General features: G+C 34.5%; 1 protein-coding gene across 2 annotated transcripts in view; it reads left to right on the forward strand.

Annotated features, from left to right (window-relative positions):
- The window catches only part of BEND5 (BEN domain containing 5), a 592354-nt gene that overhangs the window by 35924 nt on the left and 531506 nt on the right, over positions 1-24924 (forward strand). For both annotated transcript variants that reach the window (XM_062581158.1, XM_062581159.1), the window contains exon 3: positions 12611-12735. In XM_062581158.1, the coding sequence (XP_062437142.1) occupies positions 12611-12735 (125 nt within the window). The remainder of the gene's footprint in view (positions 1-12610; positions 12736-24924) is intronic.

The following is a 24924-nucleotide window of genomic DNA, read 5'->3' on the forward strand; positions in this document are numbered from 1 at the left end:
AAAAAGAAAGATCTGAAACTTTGTGGGCATCGCTCTACCTCTGGGAATAGGAAAGACCTGGAATCCTTGATAACAAAGGCTCTCCTTTGGCACCCTCACTCCCTATAATGAGCAGGTTTGAAGCAGCTGGATGCTAAAGGCGGGCTGCGATGATACCTGGCCCTATGAGTTCTTTGCTGACTGTCACAATTGCATTGTACCCCTATGTATGCACAGTATGCGAATCAGGAGGTGTTCAGGACAATCGGGGAGGAAGTTTGAGGGTGTCTTTTACAATGTTGAATTGATGAAATTTATGGTTTAAATACATTTAAATGGACAGTAGTTATTTCACTTGTGAATTTTAGGTTCCTTCAAAAGGGGAATGACAGAGCAAGATGGAACCGTCTGGAGGGAGGGGAGCTGAGAGCAGCTGAGCCTCCTCGGTGGTGAGCACAGCACAGAGGGGTTGCAGAGTGCAGAGGAGGGTGCAGCAAGCAGGGATGTTGGAGCACTTGGAGACTGGGAAGCTGTTGAGAAGCCCAACAGTAAACTGTTGTCTGCTAAGAGGACAGAGAGCACCTTCCTAGAGATCCAGAGGAGACTACCTGGAATTTGTTGTAATTCCTGAGTCCACTGTGTAGGAACTCAAAGCCAGTTGTGGGAACTGAATCTGCCTGCAAGGTCACAGTGGGCAGAGGAGATTTCTTTATAAACCTGTTTTGGTTTTTATTCTTTCTTAGTTTTGAGTTTTCTCTATTTAAAAGCCAAGTAATCTAGTTATTATAAGTAAAAAAACCCCTTGCTGTTTGTTTAAAATCTTTATTGTCTTTTTGGAGTACTTACTTATAGGAAAGTATTAGGCAGTGTAATTTCAAAAATACGTCTGGATTCTCATCCCATCCATCTTAAATCCATTTTCTTTCTTTAATCACCTGCATGCCCTGGTCACAGTTTCCAGGCCTGGTTTGGTTGTACAGTAGTTTTCAATTTTCACTTCTTAGATATCTGTATGTCTGATAGTCAAGGCAGATTTTTTTCTGAGCTCAGGTGGCTGTATCCAAGAGGACTCTCACTTGTAGAACTGCTTTTTATCTAACTTGGGAAGTTTCCTGCCACTTTCCTGAAATGTGACACTCTATAACAATGGAGAAAATGTGTTGCTGTTCTTCTTCTTCTTCTTCTTCTTCTTTTTTTTTTTTTTTTAATTTTTTTTCTCCACACTGTTGCTGCTTCAATCCAGTGCTCAGCAGACCAATCCTCTTATGTCTCGTAAATATGTGGAATCCAATTGCTTATACCTATTAATGTAAGCTGAAATTTTGGGAACATAGGACATAAATGTAACCCCTCCAAACCCAGCCTTTACTTTAATAGTAATTTGATGTCTACATGCCCAGAGACATGACTTTAATGGCTTGTTTCTTCAGAGAAAATATTATTAGAAAACAGAAAGTTATAAAGGGAAGTGTCACATTTTTAACGTATTTGACTACCTATTTGAAGATATAGCTATATATATGTATGTTTTGGCTATAAATATCTATATTCAGGAAAACTCTTGTTTGTATGGAGGTAGCTATTTTACAAACAAATCTCAGCTGATTAATATTCAAAATCAGCCTTTAACTTTAACATAACACCTTGGTTGTAAAAGCACAGCTTTTCTAGAACGCATATTTTTGTTGCTAGCTCCCTTTCCCTAAGTCTTCCCCTCCACGTCCTACCTTATCCCTTCCTTTCCTTCCAATCTCCCCAAGCTTTTAACATTGTTGCTGATAAAATCCTTGCTTTGGAGAGTAAAATACTATGCTGATATTTGGATTCCTGTTGGTACTCTGATATCCTGAGTACAGGAAGTGGTGTGTCACCACTCTCACCATAACAGTCCAAGGTTGAAAATTGTATTACATCTTTCAAAAATATCTTTTTCCTTTCATCTGAAGATGAAAACAAGTTGAATAAAATGCAGTTTATATTTGAGCTGGGCTCAAATATAAGTACACACTTATGGATATAGAACTAAACTTAGTTTCCTACAGAATTTTATCTGTTAATACTTTTTTGTTCCTACTTTATGACAATTATCATATATATATATATTTTACTGCCACAGTTTGAAGTGAGAGCATTAAGTTAAATTAATTTGACTTTGGTTGGCAAATGGTAATAGTACTACTTTAACAGCTGTTTGCTTTCCTGAATTGTCCTTGGTGCTGAAATTGCTTTTGTGTCTAAACAGCAAAATGTGTTTATAGGGCTTCAGAATATGGAGATAAATTTAGCCTGTCAAATAGTAGACATTATTGGGGCTTTTTTTTTTTTTTTTTTTTTTTTTTGTGCTGTATTTCTGGGAGTGGATCCTGACTACAGTGCTTCAATTCTAAGCTGTGTGTGCCTTTGGACATCTTACAGAACTGTTCGTGGAGCCTTTCTGTTTGATTTATGACCTTGCGTGTATGGACTTCTGATCAGATTTTATTCTCATTTAGTGCAAGAGGGGCTAATTATGAAAGTGACAAAGACTCTTTCATTGTGCTAAAGCTTTTTGAATGACAAAAAGAGGGCTTTAAATTAAAATGAACTTTAACAAGGCATTTTCACATTGAAGTGATACACACTCTACCACTGATAGAGTAATTCATTTTCAACCCTTTCTGATTCTATAAACACATTGTCTCACAAGATCAGTAATTTTTTACCTCTCAGGCTAATGAAGAGTGGATAGTAGACCAATGAATTCTCTTTTTGCAGAGCTGTTTTGACATTCTTAATTTTTTCTTAAATATCAAAGAAAGGACAAAGAGCTGTGATTTTATTGCATTAATATTAATAATCATTTATCTGCCAGAAAAACATTTAAATATCACTTGACATTTGCAGAGAAAGATTAATGTTTAATTTACTACAAACATAGAAATACTTTGAAATAAAAGGAAAATGCTTCTGGATTTGGCAAAGTGAAAAAACCAAAAAATTAAGACAGACATCAAATATAATGCAATATTCTAACCATAACAGAAGACAAAAAATATGTTGGTGCCATCTAAAATGTCAATATTTAAATTATCACTTCTGATTGAAAATTAGCTTCAAGTAGATAGGTTTTAAGGCCTAATTTAAGCTGTAAATAAAAAAAGATAAATGGGGGTAACAGTTGTTTTCTGTATACATTCATGTGGATACAGTTAAAAAGGCCTGCTGTAAATTTGGTCAGTAGTATAAAAACATACCAACATAATGCAGTTCCTTCGTCCTACATAACTATATTTAGTGCATTGCAATAAAACTAGGATATAAACAGTATTGACATTTCATAAGTAGTGGTAAGATCGGAAATCAGGGGGGCTTCTAGAACAGGTTAATGGCTGGAGGAAAGGAGAGTAGCAAGGCACAGGAGTCTGAAAATTATACAACACTGAAAATACAGGAACAAGTTCCACTGCCTATGGAAGGATCAAAATATGGTATAATAAAAAGAAAAGTACAGAAGTCACCTTGTTTTACAAAGGCACTTCAGCCTGCAAACTACAGCAGAGGAGTAGGTGATCTGTGAAGTTCTGTATCAGTCTAATCTGATGAAATGGCTAAAAATATAAATGAAAGTCTATCTCTAAATTTTATCGTAAAGATTCCAGCAGAAGATTTCACTTCATGGGAACGGAATAATGGGACTAATTCATTGGATGAGTTTAACTTTTATATTCCCTGAAGTGTTTTTGTGGATTGCTGGATAATGGCATAGAGAAGCAAATTCAGATATATAATAAACTAAAATAAGATCGTTTCTTCTGCAAAGCTATATACAGGATTTCCTGAAATTATTCAGATCCATTATTTGTAATGAAAATCCATCCTTATATTGGGCTGTTGGATAAGGAATTTTTTTGTTTATGATACAGAAGGAAAGTTTTAGTTATAAAATCAATGACCTCTTAGTTAAAGAAAGTTTATCTGGGATCAATCTCAAAATGCAAGATTCTTACATATGAGAGAATACCTTGGCCCTTTCTATTAATATATATTTTTTAAAGTACATTTATTTACAGCTATGGAGACTTTGGAGAGGTCCTTGAGAATATAATTTAAATATAGGTCTCTAGACTGATTGAGGTTTCTATCAATTAATTTTCCTCAAGTGGCAGTTTGTAATTATACTATGGAAGGATTCCCCTGGAAAAATGGTGATTCTATGTGTCAAGCACCAAACTAGGCCAAATACAGAATTACATTATTACCGCCTCGTAGTAAATCAGCTGAAATATCCTCACATGTAGGATGAAAGAACTGTGTTGCACTGTAGAAATTCCTAAGGTCTTTGCAAGATGATGACTATATTGAATAGTAAGGATTAAGTGGGGCTACTATGGTGTACTTAAGTACACTATACAATTTTTGCGTACAGTGTACAATTTTTGTCTTTTTTTTTTACCATTTGTAATATGTTGCTTGCATGCCTGTGATGTTGGGGCTGCAAATAAATATAAGAATGTTTTATGTTAGAGATAGTAGGTAGCAACAGCCTACAATGAGGTGTGTTGAGTATCAGACCCTAGAAAAGTAAGTGTTTTGCAGTATGACTCACACTGATAGATGGTACGTTCCCATTGTGGTACAGTAGCTCATATTCTCTGATTTGCCATGGTGGTTGCTTTCTTGGTAAAGACAGCAGACATCACTGTTATAATTTATTTATTAACTTATTAATTTTTTATTTTGGATAGCACCCATTATATGCTAATTGATTTCCAAACAGAAATTTCCCCAAATGTCTTTCCTTGAAGAGCTTTCCTTTGAAAGCTGTGTACATAATGAGGTACCAGTTTTGGGTGCATAAACTAGGTTAAAGAAAGCTGAGTTCTGTGACACTAATACAAAACCTCTTTGTATTCTGATTTTCCATTAACAAAGGTTCAGTGCTATGGATAAATAACTGCCCATCTGTCATCGGAGGCCTTTGGGGGATTGATAAGGAGAGAATAGAGTAGCACACTCTTTTCCTGGGAACCTGGTATTTTTGACGTCCTGAATATGGAATGGCCATCTTAGGACACTGGCCTGTGATTTTTAAGCATTCTTGATGATCTCTAGTAAGTTGATGCATTGCTTCACTAGTGCTGCCAGTTTCTGTATTTACATTTTTTTGTGACATTTTTTGAGTGTTTATGCAGCAGTCCTGGGTTCTACTGATATTTTTGTAGTTCTTAAGAACCTCACAGATGGTGGAGAAGGAGTCAGGAGACTGATCATGCTCCTTTTTTTTATAATTTCTCTATACAGAGAGCATTGGCACTTTGCAACTCCAGATTTTAAGTCCTTTGTCTGAAAGCATCAGTATTTATTGGTAAGGGCAATTTTGAAATAAGATTTTTTGGCTGCAAATGATTAAATATAAGTCTGATTTGATCAAAATATAAAATTCTATTTCAGTAATGTTTAATTATATAATTTCTTTGTACATATATAAGCCTGCTGTTTACAAAACAATGTTTGTAGTTTATTGGAATATCTATTGCTAACAGCATTTCTATTTTGCTGTTTCCCTAATGATGGTTTTTGAGTCATGATAATCAGTAAATATTTAGGACTGCTTGTTGCCATTTTTCATCATGCTCTAAACTGGCATTAAGACTGATCCTCTTAAAGAATATAAAAAGACAGAAAATATTCTAATATTTAACCTCATTTGAGATTTCCTGAAAAAAACATATGGTAAAAACATAGACCGTTTGTGTTTTACACCTTTATAAAAGAGATATACTCATTATAGATCTTTTCTGTATTTACTTCCTGCCTATATATTATTCTAATTGGCTTTCACTAAATTCATATGAAACACTCCTGCTTGTCTTATCTTTCTAAATACTATAGTTTACACTGCTGGATTATCTATAAAGCAAAGTTGCAAGAAATGTAATCAGGTAGCCTATTAACACATTTCATAATTTTAAAATTATTTGTATTGTAATCTGTAATGGTATTCCCATTGCAATAGGAGCCTTACTGCACAATAAACCTCAACACCTATCTCTTGCGGCCACCCCCAACCCCTGACATTGCTGAAATACTAGTGACCAAGATAATATACATTTTTTCTGGAAGGAAGAACTCATCCTAAAACCACCAACTGTTGACACTACTCAGATTGCTAGTGTATGAGAATCTTTTTGTAACTGTTTTTAGTATTAAAAAATCCAACCAAACAATCCTCCATATAGATTTCATATCTGATGGAATACCACTCTCGTCTTCTGTGTTAGCCTAATAAAGTAAATTTAAGTTTGTTTGTACCTCTTTACTTTTTCAATTCGTTCTTTTCTCTTTAAAGCCTTCCAGTTCCCTAAATTTTCCTGGGGCTAAGACAGTTCTTTGGCATGCTTGAAAATGGCCTTGTACCTTTTTCACTTCATTCAGAGGCTAGTCGCACAGTCTTCTAATCTAATGATTCATATTCGCTGCTACTGGTGATAAATGCTGAATCCTACTTCAACTCAGAGAAAGGTTTTAATTTATAAAACTTCCATGAACATGAACTTTAAGCCAAACTGTTCATTAATAAATGGAAAGGAGATGAACATTGGTAAGCTCTGGCTGCCCCACTCTTTCTCCCTGTTGTTCCTGAATCATTTAGTGATGAAACAAGCAGGAAGCAAACATAATTATTGTCTGCTCAAAAGACCAGTTAGTTTAAAAGCTGGAATTTTTATGTCTCTTCAGTTACAACTGATTTTATCACATTTTCTGAATGCTATCAAAGCCCAACCAGGATGTTTTTAACTTCTGTAAGTTACAAATTAATGTGTACCCCTTGATTTACACTTTGCAGTGATGGGAGCCGGCCTTTTACCAAAGGATTGTCCCTATTCCTATACAGTCTGAATTCCTGTACAAGTCTGAAACATCCAGCTTCTCAAACCATATGCTTTTAAGATGATTTTTCTCTTTGATAAGGTATTTTTGATAACATATTTCTAAGGCAGTATGGATTTTGATTGAAAGCTGAGTCATGAGCATTACTACTCCCTTATGTGAAACATCAGGTTTTTCAGAGTACTACACAGTTGAAGAGTATTGTGTTCTTTTACAGCATTGATTTAACTGCAGTAATATAGATACTACTTTGTACTGCAGAGCTTAATATATGCAACTCTAACAATTTAAAGTAAACTTAAGCTTGCAAGGTGTTGGATCTGTGTTTTTATTTTTTTATTCAAATCATATGTTTTGCAGTTTCAGGAATCTTGATTTGACATATGCTTTGGGCAGCAGTCCAGGAAATGATGCAAAAACAATCATGCATTTTCAGAAATCATCACTTTTTTTTGTTTTTTTCCTGTTTACAAATCAAATGCTATTTAGAAGTTGTTTAGAACGTCTCACCACCATGATTTTTTGTGAATTGTTTTCACAGGCAAACATTATAAAACCAATGGGAATTTGCAAACTGATGTTTTTAGATGTACTCCTTTCAGAAGATAGCTACTCTTTCACTCAAGTAAAGTTTTTACAGATCATGGTCCCTGAAGTTACTCTTCCTTTTAGAATGTATCAATAAAATTTCTTTATGTTATCTTCTCAATGTGTTTTGTACTCTTTTAAAGATGAATTTCACTGAGGATATTCTATATTCTACATTTCACATTATGTTGTAAAGCACAGAGCTGCATGAAAATATAGATTAATACTATTTGGTTATCTTGGACCTGATTCCAGGTCCAACTGGTGAAAACGATGTATACGCCAATCTATTCTTTGGTTGCTTTTGTTTAAGGAATTTGTATAGATTGAAATGCAGCTGCAAGTGTATTAGTGATTTTCTATTGCTTACTTGTCAAGATTTTTATTGTGTGGATGAAAAATAGTATTTCAAAACCTGGCAGCATATTGACAAAAACAGAAGAGCACTTTGTGTAATTCTCTTTTGAAAAACTACCTCTTTTAGAGACAGAGATTGCCTCAGCTACTTCCATTCATGTGTATCTTGATCAATAGATTTATTGATAGCTTTTAGCCAAGGTTTAATTCTTTTTTTTCCCCTCAGTTCACTGTGGTGCTCACTTTTCTGAATTAAGAAACTGGAATTAGGCTCCTATAAGCAAAGCATACAATATGCAAGTACTCTAGGTGTAAAAGGAGGCATTTGACCTTTTGTTGCTAATCTGTGACAGGTGCAGGCTATTTTCTTCCAAATGGTGCTAATTTTCATGTGCAAATCCATCCCCTGAAACCTGCCTTCTATATATCCACCACAGGGGAATTGGTGGTCATCATGAGTACTGTAATGGACAGCTGAGAGGGATAATCACTGATATTTCAGCACATTGGTGCTTGCAACTCAGTTGTTTTTAGTGCACTTCTGTTTTCACTGCTTATTAGGGAGGCTGAAGTTAGTTATTCATTGCTGGCCAAAAAAAAAGTGTCTGAGAAAGTTCATGTGCAGGGAACAGCACGTTGTTACAAATTAGTTTCCTTTACCATTTCTGGCAAACTCATTACAAAGTAATCGCGCCCTGCACTGAAGTGCACTTCCTCTGGGACCAATAACTGTAAATAAGCAGGGCTGCAAGCTGGCTGATAAGTTGTTGTTCTGAAGATAACGGTCCTTTTTAGCAGAGTGTTTGACCTTTTTCTTTATATTGCCTCAGGCTTGTCTAAGACCCTCAAGGTCTATTTTTCATCTTAAAATTCTCGGTAGGAAAGCACAATGTGTGGTTTAAGAAGATTTTGGGATTGCTTAACATATCTATATTTTATTTTCTTGCATTTTTACGATAATTGTTAGGATGCTTAGTAACTTTAGCTAGCATTTTCTTCAGCAGGTTTTCTTTCTTCATGTAAAGTACACTTTATATTGATGTAGGAAGCAATATACGTAAATATTTTATGAGGAGTAAGTGTGTGTTGAATGATTAATAAAATAGTAATGTTTTTTTTGCCGACTTTTAAAGAAACTTGAAACATACTATTGACTCCTTCTACTATGTGCATTTTGAAAGTATTGCACTATACATTACCATGTAAAACAATTTAATCAAATATAATTAATTTCAGGTTGAATGATTGAAGAAAAGCATGTCTCCTCTTTTCTCAGTATGCTAAGAGTATTCAGTAGAACTGTGACTGAAAACTGAGCATGTCTTAAAAATAAACCCCAAGGCTAAGGGAAAGTCAGTTTATAGACATTTGAGAATCTGATTTGTTCACATCTTCCCATTAGTTTAAAAAGATCTATGCCAGTATTTCTGTAGAGTAAAATAATAATAGGGAAAAAGAATTCAGAGTGCATATGAAAACAAATCCATAATGTTGTGTAAAGTGCTGTCTACCCTACAAAATTGTTTATTTTACTTTCAAGAAATACTCAGAAAGCCATTTTACAACTAGGAGTGTACCCAAACTGTAAATAAATAAATAAATAGATAGAAAAATAAAACCAAGAAATGTCTTAGAATGCTTGGAAGTTTAGATGCTGCTGCTTGTCATGTTGTTGGTCTTTTTCCCTTGAAGATCTCATTACTTGATCAATTCATTAATTTTACATGTATTTTAAATAACATTATTAATATCTTATGTTTTGCAGTGTTAAATGAAAAAGATAAGCAAATCACAAATTATGGAGTGAAGATACTTAAAATAAATATTCTATCATTATAACACAGATCTCTTGCATTTGTTGAATTGAGTGGTGATGCTGTCCTACAGGTGTGAACCCTAAATAAAGTAATTGCTGCTGTTTTGGTAATGTGAGAGCTTTTTAATTTGATTTTAAAAGGAAGCAGTTAAACAAAACGGTTATGAACAGACTCTCCTGCTCTCTTTATAACCGTTTTGGTTAACAAACTATTAGACTAACAGTGTAAATAGAATGAAAACTATGAATGCGAATTCTTTGTGTAGTTGTATTGAAACTAAAATGTGTTGATAAAGCACACAGAAGTGATCTTATCTAGCTGTCTCTTAAATCCACCATCATTCCAGTACAGAAACTGTCCACCTCAGTTTACCGTAAAGCAGAGTGTATATATTCTAACCATTAGTTTTCTGTTTTGCTATACTTCTAACAAAAAAGGAGAAGGCAAATTTTAGGAAACCTTTTTCAAATATGTAAAAAGTAAAAGCAGTTCAGAAGTTGCTTTTACCTAAGAAAAAACTTTATTTTCAATGATAAAATATTGAAATGTGAGATGGATAAGTAGAACAGTGTAATCAACATTTAACACCTGTTTAATAGTTTCTAATGCATTTCACTGTGCTACCTGTAGTATTGGAATATGTCTCACACATTAGAATAAAACTATCTCCTGTGATTGCAGCAGTGTGAAGGCACCACTCTAAAACTGTTAACTTTTATTATGAGATTAAAATTGTGAGGTTGATTATTTCTCCTTTACACTAAAAAATGTTCTTTAGTGGCATTATCTGATTTCTATAAAGTAGCTCTTAAGGTGAGGAAGTGTTTTCTTCTTACAGTTTTAGGCTTTTTTGAACCAAAAACTGTTGTCTTGTTTAATGACATTGCTAAGTGGGTTGAAATTAGGTTGACAGATTGTGAGCAAAGGCTGTGATATTACAAACAATAGTCTATTGAGTGTGAGGAACTTGTTGAATGGTTACCAAAGGCATTAGCATTAGGTGCAGCCTATTTAGCATCTGGAAGAAAGAGAAGAAATAGTGCATTAATGAAATGTCCAAATGATACTAAGCAGAAAATGGTTGCAGGTGACTATGGCAGCTGAGACATGCTATAAAGGAGCCTAGCTGGAAGCAGTTCCATAGGCAAAAAGTAATAAAATTCAATTCACACTTGAAATACAATTCACAAGAGGAAAAACAAATGCATCTAGAAGAAGGGAAGTATTCAAATCAGCTATTACAGATGAAGAGAGAAAAACTCTTGTGACTCCTAGGGAATCCTGCATCCCATGATTAAATTGCTAAAGGTTCTGCTGGGTTTGCAATAGGTATATAGCTTTTGTAGAGCAGACTGACTTGCAGTGGTTTCAGTGTCCCAGCTCTTCACCAGCACTGAATTCACCATCAGTAGACTCCTCAAGTGCTAATTTAAGGATCTTATGGACTTTCTGAGGTAATTCTGAACAGACCTTCTGTCCCCCTTACTGCTTTTGTTTATGTTAAGTAGCAATCTGTAAGAAGTAATAGTTTGCATGAAGATTCTAGTTCTCTCATTGTGAGTAACAATGATAGAACTGACCCATATGGCAGAAAGTGTACTTTGATGAGTACACTTTGATAACATTTGATAACCAAAGTGTACTTTGATAACCTAGACTTAGGCAGATTACATTATTCATTTTTGGCAAAGGTATTCTAGCTGTAAATATTTCAAATTTTTCAAATGTTTTGTATTCCAAATGTGTCTTTTAGGCAGGTGTTTAGGAACAGATTGTTAGCATGAAATGGTTTTCTGCAGAGGGAATCGGTTAAGAGAATTTTGTTCCGAAAAGAAGAATGTCAGTAGGAAAATAAAGAGGATAACATTAAAAAAAGGAAAGACTAAAAATGTTCACTGTGCAATTAGTAAAGCCAGACACATTTTACAATAAGCAAGAAATCTGAAAACCTTGATGAATAGAGCTGGAAATTTTTTTTTCCTGCCTCTTTTCCATCCTAAGCAGCCAATCAGCCAGATTTTGCTAGTGTTGCTCACACAGAGCAGCCAATGAAGAATCCTGCTGACTTGAAGGGGACTTGCTGAAGAGGGAGTTTAGCTCAAGTACAATTATAAAAAACTATTTGGACCCAAATATATATTCAACCCAAAATATATACTGAATTAAAAATATATATCTCAATCCATAAAAAACAGTCACTGTGCAGTGATAATCTTGTTTATAAGTATAGTTTAGCATTTAGGATAAAGCACAGATCAGTCTTTGTATTATAATATCTAATTAGATGGTTTTGTGTTGGATCAGGAAAATGTAAAGTCCTATTTTTGTAGGATATAAATAAAATTGATAGTCTAACCCTTATCTTTAAAAATCTTGGGCTACTTCAAAGGAAACATGCCAATTTAAAAGCACTTAGCAAGTTTTCCCAGTGTTGAACTTCATTTATATAACCAGCGTGGTTGCTTGTTTAGAAATGCCATCGAGGACAATGTACTGTGTTTAAAAATATTATTCCAATCCAGCAGAGAAAAATTAAGCTTAATCTTAGAGCATCATATGTTACTGTGGAAAGAGATGATAGTGGCACCAAATGATAAAGAGAAAATATTAAGACGGCTCTTGAATCACAAAGGAGACCTGGCCCATCTGTAGGGTGAGGGGTGCTGTCAGCACCAGCAAGAGGGGCAGAACTCTGGGACTCGGGCACTTACGGAAGGAGATGGACTAGACAAGTCAAACAGTTGGATAATAGATACCTCTGTTGTCTTATTGGGTGTATTCATATGTACATGGCTTACTGGTGTGTACTTGGTGGTAATGATTGAGTCATTTAAAAGTGATTCTGAACTGTTGAAAAACTAACGATATGCATGTCATATGTTTTAACCATTTTTTTCACTAGAAGTAAAAAAAAATATATTTTTTTCTCTGGGTAGTTACTGTTAGAGAGTTTACCAGCGTTTCATTAAAAGGCATTCCTTTTCCTATGTTTTTGGTAGGTAACCTTGGACGGGTGGACCACATCACAGAGTTTGAGTATGACCTGTTCATTAGACCAGACACCTGTAACCCACGCTTTCGAGTTTGGTTCAACTTCACTGTTGAAAATGTAAAAGAATCTCAGGTAAGTTCATATTAAATTAAACAATATGATGACTTTAAAAATTGCTTACTCCAGCATATAAGGTGTTTTCCTTCATAAAGAAAAAGTAAGCCATACAGAGTTTGTAGCTAACAGTTTGCTATAAAACATGATTTTGTCCTTTGAATTTTATTAAATAAAAATTTATTAAATAAAAACAGGTATCACTATGACTAAACGTCATCGTGTTCTTCAGCTACCCAAGATGAAAATATTTACGAAGAATATAACAGTTGCCACTTAGCATGATTTGGATTAGTACCAACTGATATGTATATTTGTGTTTATATATATATATATATATATACAACCCAAATATATGTATTAATATATAACCACTCAAATGTTATGACTCAAATTTTCATTTAGTATACCTGAAACAGAGAGGTGGTGTCAGCAGACATTATTCTAGTACCTTGCAGTAGAAGAGAAGTATCTTACCAGTCTGACCCTTGTGAAAGATGAGTTTTATCTTTAAATATGAAGCAACTTGATAAGCAACTGCTTCACCCACTTTTAAGTATCGTTTCTTTGATTTAAAAACACTTTTCTCTCCATTTCTTAACTTAAACTAAAAAAAAATTCTGTGTATCAACTTGCACATTGAAAGATCAACAAAGATTTAATTCCATTTCTCACATGTACTTTGTGTATTATTTTGCCATTCTGTGTTAATTTATCCTAATCAGATTGTCATTTTTGCTTAATGGAAAAATGTATTTAGTAAGAGAAAAAAAAATGCAGAAGCTTGATATTTGTATTCCTGTGAGACTAATATCTTTATATCCACCAGTATACCATTCCTGTTACAACTAGAAATCATGAAATTGTTTATCTATTTTCCTGGCGCCTGATGCTTTATCAGACAGAGTCTTCCCCCGCTGTGCTTTAGTCAACTGTGATCAAATTATATAGTCATGAGATGAATGAGAATCTGTCTCAAGGAGGCAAATAGATCTGGTAGAAAGATACAATATATATCTAATGTTTACAGGATATTTGTTTTCATGGTTGTCTACATGAAAGAGAATGGTTTCACTATTAAGTTTGACTTGTGAGGTCTGTTTTTATAACATGTCTTCCTATAATCTTTTTTTCATCTCTCCAATTTCCTTTAAAGTGAGACCTGCGTGAATGTAATCTAGTCTGGAACCTTATTTAGGTCTTTGTACTAGCGGACATGGGCAGTATTAGTCATTGCAGCTCAGCTATATTAAATGAATGTTAAAAATTGCTACATCAAACACACTGTATAACCTAGTTTGTGCATTTTGATTGTTTTCTTTTATGTTTTACCAAGAAAATAATAAAATCAAAAACCATACTGTTCAGTATAGCATAAGAATGTTACCCTGATGCACAAGTATTTTTTACCGGTTTGTGAAAGTACATATCTAACTAACTCTATATAAAGGTAATTATCTGTATAATATGATATTTATTTTTGATGTAGCTTATAGAAGATGTGGAAGGAAAGCAAGTCTATCCATTTATACATTCTGGGTCCAGTTTCAGCCATTTAGGTGAGGAATCAACAGGAGTAGTTACAATTAGTATTTTTATATATTATATATATTACATTTCCTTCTTATTGGTCCTCTTTAAACTTCAAATTCTTAAATAATTTACATAGATGTGAAAAGGTATTGAAGATTTATTCTTATTATTAGAATCTCTCTAGTCGTGCTTGATATTTCACACTAAAGCCTCTACTCACAAAGAAATTAACTTTAAAGTACTACGAGAAAACAAGAAACATTCTTTATCCGACTCATACTTACAAATCATCAATTCTTTCTTCCTTCCCTTGCATCAGACCAATTGTTGACACACAACAGTAGATAAATGGATAAAAATGTGAAAAAGTAAGACATAATGTTTGAATGCTTGTTGTCTTTATATTAGAAACTTAATTTACTGTATATACTTTTGATTTACATTTTCAGATCTATTACCAAGTAGTAGTGCAGTTTTGACAATGTTATTTAGTGTGCTATTCTGTACTATGAATCAAAGGGTGAGAAATGAGAAGAGACCTATTAGATTTTCCTGTCAATCTCACTATTGATGCATTCCAGTCCAATTTTAATTGTCTCAAGCAATAGGGCTTCCACAATTTACATCCAGAAACTCTTCCGTAGACTCTGATCTCGCTGATGGTGTTGCTTGATATTTAGCCTAAAGCCTTCCTATATTTAATTCCATTATTCCTAGTTATAATTCTGCTTAACAGTAACTCCTTTTGATATAAATAAATCCTCTTCATCCCTGGTTAACATTTATATTTCTGTGGATCATCACATTCCTCATCATTTGTCTCTCAAACTAGCTATCATGTTTAGTTCCTTTAGTCCTCTATCCAGTAAAGCACTTTAGCTTTAAGTGTTTAAGTATTTTTCTGCTTTGGGGCCTTTGGACTTTCATCATAAGTGAATCTTTCAAGGCCTTTGATAATTAGCCAAGTTTCCTAGGGAAACAAGGTTTATATGATCACAGTGTCTATGTTATACTTGTCTGCCTAGATTTATGTGTGGCTGCCAATCTATTCCCTTTCCTTTATTCCTCAATAACTCTTGGGCAGTTTCAACCCCAGCGGGCAGAAATTCCTGTAACTTTCAGGAAAGCTGGCTGCCAGATGGGCAGGAGACCCCATTAGTGCTCCCACTGGCAGAAAGGCTGTAGTATGAGATCATTTCTTATTAAACATCAGAGAATCCACAAAGGAGATGCACAAGAAAAAGTACTGCTTGGAATCTGCATTTTTAAAATAGTGAAGAATCCAGCCATGAAATCCAAATCCATAGGACTTAATAGTTTTGCATCTTGCAGAACTTGTTTTTATTCCTCTTCCAGTTCCTTCAATATTTTCTTCAAAATGTGTAACCAAAATTTAATGATGAATTCTGACTATGCTAACATCCTAACTTAAGGAAAAGGAACTCTAGCCTCTTTACTCCACTACTGTCTCATTACAGACAACTGAATATTGCAGCAGCTTTTTGTTGCTTTATTGCTATGGAAACTCATGCCTAATTTGTTGTTCACTGTGATACATAAGTCTTTTTCAGAAGGAATACTTCCTTCCTTCTGTTGTGTATGTGTTGGGTTACTGTTGTGCTACAGTAAGAAGGTCATGGAGTAGAACTCCTTTCTGTTGAATAGCAGAGAGAGCTCTAATATTTTTAGAATCATTTTAACAATTTTGTGATGAATGTGTTTTATTTGGTATGCACCTTTCCCCCCTACATTCCAGTAGAACTTTTATTCTTTTTCCATGGCAGCTAGTAAATAAACTTCTGCTTCCTTGCAATCTGAACTTCGTGCAACATTCATTTTATGTTGTCATTTTAATTTTGCACTTTCTTAGCCAGGAGATATTGAAAGAAATAGCTAATAGTTTATATTTCTGGGAAGAAAGAGCCAGCATATAGAATGCCTGTATCATGTAGAATTTTGCCTTTTGGTCTCCTTATATGGTCTGAGACTTGCAAGTCAGTTGGCTTGATAAGATCTGAGCTGTGGATTTCTTTAGTCATTTGTTCAGTGAATTCAATTAACACCAATATTGGAAAGAACAAAAAGAAACTGATATGTTATACGTAAGGGCTATAATCACGCAATGATTACTCTTACAATAACCATGAAAGAGAGAATGACGGAAATAGGATTTGCTGTGGAACACATGGTCTCATGGGCAAAGCCTCCAATTTCTCTAATTATATACATGTCACAGGCTGCTGTCTATTTCTAGATAATGCTCTTTATTGGGCAGGGTTTGTTTCCTATTAACTTCAACTATGGCGCTTACAACACCCTCTACAATTTTGCTAAATTCCATCTCTGTAGAACCGGAAATTGGATGGTCAAGTGTCACATCCAGATTGCATTTCAAGTATTTTAAATAGACAGTGCTTCAGGTGCCCAATTACTTCTGGGCTAAAATGTCCTTAATGGTGTTAGCAGCAGCAGTAATCCATTTGAGAATTGGGGGATGAGGGAGAGAAAAGAAATGTGTATATGTATAATAAATTATAAAAATTTGCTAATATAGCAGAATTGAGGGATTTTACAATTGAAAGTAATTGTTATTTCATATCTCTTGGAGACCCCATCCAGAAATTCTGCTTAAGTAGCAGGTGCTCATGGTGTCTGCTGTAGACACACTAGAAAAAGATTATATTGGATCTGGAAAATTTACTCTTGAGGAATTTGAGAAAAGATATCAGTTGTACACAACAAACTGATGACAGTATTAGAAATATCTCTAGGAGGATTGTAATTACATGAAAACCAGCAACCATGCTATATCAGTAGGTAGTGCACATCTAGGCTGCACAAAATATTCTGTATGTATATATATTCTGAACAGCTCTGCTGTCTGATGAATGATGTTCAGAAATAGTATTTTCACTGAAATTAAAAAAAGATTTTTCAAGAGAAGGGGTTTCCTAATACTGAAAAATTGGATTCTGTGAGTGTTGATAAACACATTTGGAATTTGTCATCTCAAAGGAACAAAATATATCAAGCAGGATAGAGAGGAAGAATGGATATTTGGCAACTAGGATTTGATCTTTACTTACAGTTACTGTTATCAGTTCAGGTCAAGGTTAATATCAAGGAACCAAATATTATTTACTTCAAAGGGATTCTTTCAACAGCTTCAGCTGCAGTTGGGTTGAGACTACAATTTTGATTTAAGAATAGTTTTAGGTGGTTGTATTATGTATATGTATAGGTCAGGAAAATGGATAGCATATTCTTTAGAAAATTAGAAAGGATCCAAAGGTAAGAGGTAATATTTTATGTGAACATTACTATGAATGCACAGGGCTATCATTGATAGAGTTTTACAAAACAGTAGATGATAAAAAAGAGAAAATAAAAAGGTTGCACAATCTCTGGAGTCTTTGTCTGATTGTATTTTGAGGAAATAATGATTACAGGAATTGGATTTTGCAGTGTACTCAGGCCTCTTATTAATGTCCTCACACAACCAAGAGAGCCTTAGCAGAGAGCTAACCAAGCCAACCAAGAGAGCTCCCCTTTTCTTTTTGAGAAATAGTAATGATATCATTGCAACTGTGACTGTTTAAAGACACTGAAATGATAAGGTGTATAGGGAGAGATAATGGCTTTTACTAGACCAACAGATACATTTTGAGCTGGGGAAAAAAGAAAGAAAAACAGGCAAGATTTGAGAGGCATAAGTACTTTCTTGGTCTCTTTAAGAACTCAGCTGGCATAGTAATTCCTGTAGAAACTGCCTCTGACAGTAAGGTGGAATAAGGATCACATCAAAAGGGGTCTAAAGTTGGAAACAAGGCACGTTTATATCTTCTTTTTCCCAGGCAGAGATTTTTCACCTTACTGTCATTTGTTGATTCAGGTTTCTAGTTTCAAGGCGCATTATAATATTTATATTCTTTCCAGCCTCTCATTTTAGATAAATATTTTCTTTATTGTGTTTTTTAAAAGCCATATTGCGTTTACCTAGCTTTATGAGATGTGCAATGAATTTTTCTATGAAGGAGTACAGTTCTGAAATTTTGAGACTTTTGAGACAATTTTTGATGTATTTCAGATTGGTTAGGAAATATTGCACATTTTTTTTTTTTTTTTTTTTGGTGTGTGTTCCATCCCACATACCTTCTTACTAAATTACATGCAATTCATTCATTGTAGAATGGTTTGCATTAATATTCTATTAATCCTGCTCTGGTTAGCTCCTATAATCTCTCTAAATATCTCTTTATAATAATTTTTGAGGAGAATCTCTGGATTGTTTTAATTCCGCTTGTTTAGGAACCTCCCAGATGCTACCCATAGCAGTCTTGCTATGCTAATCTTGACTATGCTGTTAAGATATCTCCACCCATTCATGTGTTAGGTATTTTAATCATTTGCATGGATTGATATGCACTAATCTTTTTCATGGTCTCATTTTGTTCCGTTATATTAATTTATTTTGATTCATCTCCTCTAACACTTTTCTTGAAAATCACCTAATTTTAACAGGCTAAAGATGGATAAACCTGTCTGCTATCCAAGCACATTTTACAAGTTAAAATTTAAAAATTTGAAATGTGGAAATTTATCACAAATTATCACATAGGCCTAATAAAGACTATGAACAAAGCCAGTATCTTAGATGTTTTCACTGACGTGTTTGAATGTATTAAGAATAGGAACTTGATTCCTGGGACTGTTTATGTTGAACTGATTTTTATACTACATAAAACCATTCTAGAGTAACAAAGCAGAATTTTAATGGAACTCAGATTAAGAGATAGGGCATGCAGTGAGAAATGCAAAATGAGATATTTGCTTCCAGAGCAGAATCTGTAAGCAAAACACAAGATCTCTGTTGTTTAAAAGGTATTTTAAATTTATATTGCTTTTATAAAGTCAACTTTAAAAAAAGTTTTTGGGTAGCTTTTAAAATGTGCTTAGTATCTTGGATACTATGTTGTGTATTTTACAAAAAAAGATAAATTCGCTCTTTACATTTGCTCTTTATAGAAAATGCATATATCTACCTAATCCTTTTCCTCTCCCTTTTCTATGCTCTTGTTAAGTAGCAAACAATTAAAATGAAATCCAATTTTGTATGAAAACTTTGTAATACAAATTTTTTATCTATTACTGTTATTGCCAGTAATGTAAAACATAGATAAAAGAAACATAAAAGAAAAACTTCATGCAAATAAACTTTGGGTAATAGAAATGTAACAACATATCAGGATGGGTGAGTTTTAAAGCTGTCTGTGCTGCTTGGTTGATCTACTACCAAAGAAAATTAAATACTGATATTCAAATTTCATGCAAGATTTTATGGGTAGTTTTGAGCTTTCTCTGTCAGGAATAAAAATCACCAATGCTAAAAAGGAAATGGGTCTGAAACAAGATTAGAAATCTTTATATTTGAGCATCTGAGTTCTTGAAGCTTCTTTCTAAGAGACTAGAATTACTGTTTTTATCCTGTCAAAAGACAAGAACAGTTGCAAAACAAACATCAGGTGCCTACTGACACAGGCAAAATTGTCAGTGATTCCTCCTTGTTTTACCATATTCTCCAGAATTAGTACTTATAAGCAACCTGAGAAGAATTATTTTTATTTTCCTAGCACAGATGAAATGGAAAGACCAAGAAATTCCTGTGGGGCCTAAAAGACAGTGATTTGGGGAATTATTTTCTGAATCACGCCATGTATCTGACCAATGTAATACTGAATCTGTTTTTTCTTCCCTCTTCCTCCCTAGATTTTCTGCTTCCCTAAATAAAAATTATGAATTCATATTTATCAATGCATAAAAATAAGTATCTTTTTATCTATGTTTGTTTAGGTGCCTGTTTAAGTAGCGTGTTTCTCAGTGATATTGTAAAGTGTCCGATATCTCTGAGAAACATTATGGATATTCTTCTGTTTTACCTCTGTTGACTTAATGTACAGCAACTGGAATGGAGATATTGAATGTCAATTTTCCAAGAAATCTGATCTCGTTCTGCTGATGCCAAAGTCTAACGTAACTATCTAATCATCTTAGCTTAAATGATCAGGGTCTGCCTTTATGCTGTTATCCATCTATTTGATTGAGTAGAATGAATTAATTAGCATTTGTTTCTTAACTCTGAGTCATGAAACATCTCAATTTTTGTTTCTTCAAGTACATGTCTGTGTGTATTCTTTGCTAGCTTGTGTTTGAAATTGGTATCGTTCAGTCAATAGTGACTTTTTAGTTTGCACCTATGTCTTGAGAACAACTTGGCCATTCCCACAAAGCCATAAGGCATTAAGTTGTTCTTGTCATCTCATATTTCCAGCTCATATTGCCATCTTTGAATTTGAGATGAAACTGTGAGTAGCTTTTGTTCTTCACTTACTGTAATTTTAGTATTGATTTATTTAGATCAGTGTCAACTTTTTATGCAATTCCCGTTAGAGTGATGTTTTTCTTTTGTTTTTTAGTTACTCAATAGTGGGCTCCAGTTCTTATTGGATGAACTTAATCAGGATTTAAATTCTGACATTCATCTAAGACAGCTATGTTCCTGTCATTATCATCCAGTGTTTTATTTTGCCTTGGAGAAGGGCATATACTGCAAAAGTGTTGAAGTTACATTTCTTTCTCTAAGGAATATTAAAAAGGAAGGGAAGCTCTCTTGAAACATTTTCTTGTGGACAAATTGGTTTCCTGTCCAGGGAAATAAAGTTAATCTGGATCAGAGAAGGCTTTCACTGGAAATTCCCTTGTATTTTCTAGCTAGCAAAACTGACAACAGGTGATGCCAATTGAGGGAATTATATGCGTGCATCCTTTGGATGTGTATTTCACAATCTAGAAGCGGCAAAAATCTGGACTTTCTGTTAGGTTTTTGGTTAGTTTCTGTCCAGAAAACATGAGATTGGACAACGTATTTCAAGTAACTGCAGTTACCAGAACGTAAGTAGATTATTTTTTATATAGCACAAGCCATTCTAAGCCTACTTATAAACCCCAAATGTATCATTGATTTACCTCTGAAAGCAACCTCCTCAGGGTTTGAGTGCAGTGGTTGTTTAGGGGAACATAGTATGTATCATTTAAAGACTGACACTGAGAATACTATGCCCAACAGAAACTGCTGAGAAGATTTAGGTAGACAAAATGTGGAAAGTGGCAGTGGATTGAACTACCCTCTAATATACTTAGTGGCCGTGGTATATGAATGCATGCGATTAAAACTGATCTTTTTTTTCTCAACTGTAAGATGGCATCTCTCTCTGTTCATTGTTCCTAAATGTCAGAAATAGGTAAATTTTCAGCAGCTGAGAATGAAGGAGAAGGATTCTGCCTACTAAATCAAAACACTCTGGTGCCACTTACTTGAGATTTGTTCAGTAAGGTCCTACGTTCCATATGCTGGATATGCTAATGACCCCGCAGCCTCACTAACTTCTACACAGGCTTTATATCTGCTGAACAGAAGCTGTGAAAAATAAACCCATAAGTCTGATAAGTTACATTATTTTCTTAGTGCTAACAACTAAGATTGAAAATAAAAAGGAGTGGCATGACCCTCAGGTTGGCCACAGCTGGCCTAATAATGCCATAGTACTTCATACTATCAAACTAAATTGGTGAATCCAAAAGATTCAGTATGGATAATTACTTGATAAAAACATATGTAATGCCTAGAACGTGGAATACTTGAAAGAAATTGGAAGAAAGAATCTTTGAGCCAGACTCATGACTGCACGATTTGTAAGATCTTATGAGATCCTAGCATGTGGTAACACAGATCCTTTGCTTTTGGTAAGGGAAGGGCTTGCATTATCTGATATGCATATTAAAAAATGTAACGGACTACTTCAAAGGAGCTTTTGAACTTAAATAGCTTGGCTGATCTCTATGTTGAAAAGTGATATAATTTTGTTGTAAGTTAAAAGTGCATAGGGTTATAAGATATGTATAGTGACTGAACTAATTATTTATTTACTGAAGAAGCCATATGAAATGTTAATTAAATAAGAAACAAAGTGATGACATTTAAAATAGATTGCATGTTTGTCTCAACATTTTAAAAAAAGAAAAATCAATTGAACGTGCTGCAGTTTTGAAGAAAAATAATGTTGCCATTTTGGAAACGTGTGCCTATATTGGTCATGTATAAAATTAGATTTATAAATGATGATTTTTCTGAGTCGGAAGCATTTCAAGTACATATAATTTTATTTTGGATCAATAATTTTGTCGTGCTTGGAATAGATTGAAGGTACACGTGAACCTGTGGTAAGTGCGATGTAGTGTGCATCTCCATGAAATTATCCAAAGCTGTCATGACATGTATCTTCCTTTAAAAAGTAATGAATACAGATAGGTTAGTAGATATAGACAATATTCAGTGTTAGTAAAGCAACTGTTGTCCTAATCAAATCGTCTTGGCAAGACAGTGTTAAATTCATAAACTTTTTATTCCAGGTGTCCCCAAGAACATTTTAAATGCCAGTATTTTGTAATTACTGCAAGCATACTGTAAGCTTCAGGCTTAACATTGGTTTTTGCTTATAGGAATGTAATGACCAGGTGTGTTTAATTTCCTATTATGGTGGCATCTGTCACTCAGACTGTCAAAAATACATTATAAATGCCATAAACAAAATCAGCACTGCCTGTGATGATGTTGATGTCAGTGATGTGACATGCTTTTCTTTCAGTTTAAGAACTTTTTAATTTATGATTAAACACCTCTCTCCCCCTTACTCTCCTTAGTGCCAGTGTTGTCTTCTACTAAAATTTGGAGTCATTCTGCTTTTATTATTGAAAAGTATTTACACTGGAATGTGGAAGCATAGACCAAAAGTAAAAGAAAAAACTGTTTATATTACAGGAATGAACATGACACCTTTTAACGTTTCCTACATCATTTAGATTTTTTTCTATATATATTTTGCGTGCAGAATATCCTATATTTGAACTGTGGCAGGCTGAAATACTGTGCAGAGATTGGTGAAGAAGCCTGAAGAGTAAAACAACCCAAAATATGCATAAATTAATTTGTGTTATTGGGGAGGGGATATCATTTGCTCTTTAAATCACAAGAGAGAAAAAAGAAGCTATTGTGGAATAGAAAATTGTCTTTTTCTTCCTGCTGAGGAAGTCTGAGAATTGAAGTGGTAGTGGTATTCCACAGCAGCTAATTAGTTTGTACTTTTTCCTCTTTGGAAAGAGCAGTGAAGAATCCAGTATTTTGGCTGCTGATTGTGGTTGTCTGTATTAAGCCTCTAATATTTTTTGTCTCCTGTTCTGCTCTTCACAGTTGGGGGTGGAACTATAGATATTGTAGCACATTTGCTTCATCATTCTTTTTGTATGCAATCTCTGAGTTAAATATTTTGAGTTCACTGTGCACAAAGTTTCTTTACATTTCTCATAACTTAAAATTAGTGAATGAAAAGGGGAAGAAACTTGGATTCTGATGGTGAAAAAGTTAATACAGACAGGATAAAGATAAATTCCTGAAAGTTGGTGTTGTGCTATATTATAAGCAACGAGAACCTTCCACTTCGACTCTATGGCAGCTATTAGATGGAGTCAAGGAGCTGTGTGAAAAGTGATAAAACTTTAATTGATCTTGATGTCAGATTCTGGAGGTTTTACGTACTCAAGTGCCACAAAGAACTAGCATTATTTTACTTTTTTGAAAAGACTGTGCATATTTGAGGAAACTTTTTCAGACAATGAGGATTAATTCTTGTGCACACCAGCTAGCAACTCTTTTTTTAATCCCAGGGTCCAGCACATTGTCTATCAAGTTTCTTTCACACCCAAAAGTGACTCAGGGTTTCTGAATCGAACCAATATTTCTCTTGGGTCACATGAGAGAACCACGAGTAACAGCTTCTGCCCTTTACTGAACTAGCCTGCTTCACTGAAAGATGGGAGCTTCCTTCTTCAAAGTGTATGGTATCAACACTGTTTATTCCAGGAGAGCTAGCCAGAGGCTCTAGACGTGGAGCTGGAATGGTCCTGTGACACCACGGGTACTCGTCTAATAAAGAAAAGATGAGGAAAAAGCAATCCACTGTCATTCTTGCCGTGACTTGCCTGCCTCTCTGATTCTCTTCCTGTCCTCCTAGCAGCCACTAGAACTGAATCCTATCTTCTCATTTATATCACTTGCTTGTCTTTGACTTTCCTGCAAAAATAAAAAAAATGGCATAACAGCTCACCCTAAGGATTTGTCTAATTTGGTGTCCTGTTCTGGACAGTGACCAGCAGGCGTTGCTTAAAAAAGATAGTATTTAAAACCCAGGAAAATATAGAATAAACCATTCTTTCATCTCCTGGTATTAGCAATATAAGAAAAACCGATGCATGTGGGCTTCACAAATCACAGGACAATCCTGGTGCCTTGCAGGCTGGTCTGACACTTTCTTCTCACACCAGGCACACTGGCACACCATTCACACGGCTCCTACCTCTCAAAATTACGTACAGGCTGTTAGAAGTCACTGGATTCACTGGAGCAGCTGCCTCCAGTTTGACACATTTAACAGGCATAGGTGGACCCTATGTATTGTCTCACCCTTTTCTAATCTGATTATACTTTTTGCTCTCTCATAGCAATGAATGCTGCAGCTTACTTATGCAGTTTGTGTAAAAATAATTTCCTTTGTTCTGTTTTAA

The sequence above is a fragment of the Rhea pennata genome, chromosome 8, assembly GCF_028389875.1.
Source record: "Rhea pennata isolate bPtePen1 chromosome 8, bPtePen1.pri, whole genome shotgun sequence".
Classification (NCBI taxonomy): Eukaryota; Metazoa; Chordata; class Aves; order Rheiformes; family Rheidae; genus Rhea; species Rhea pennata.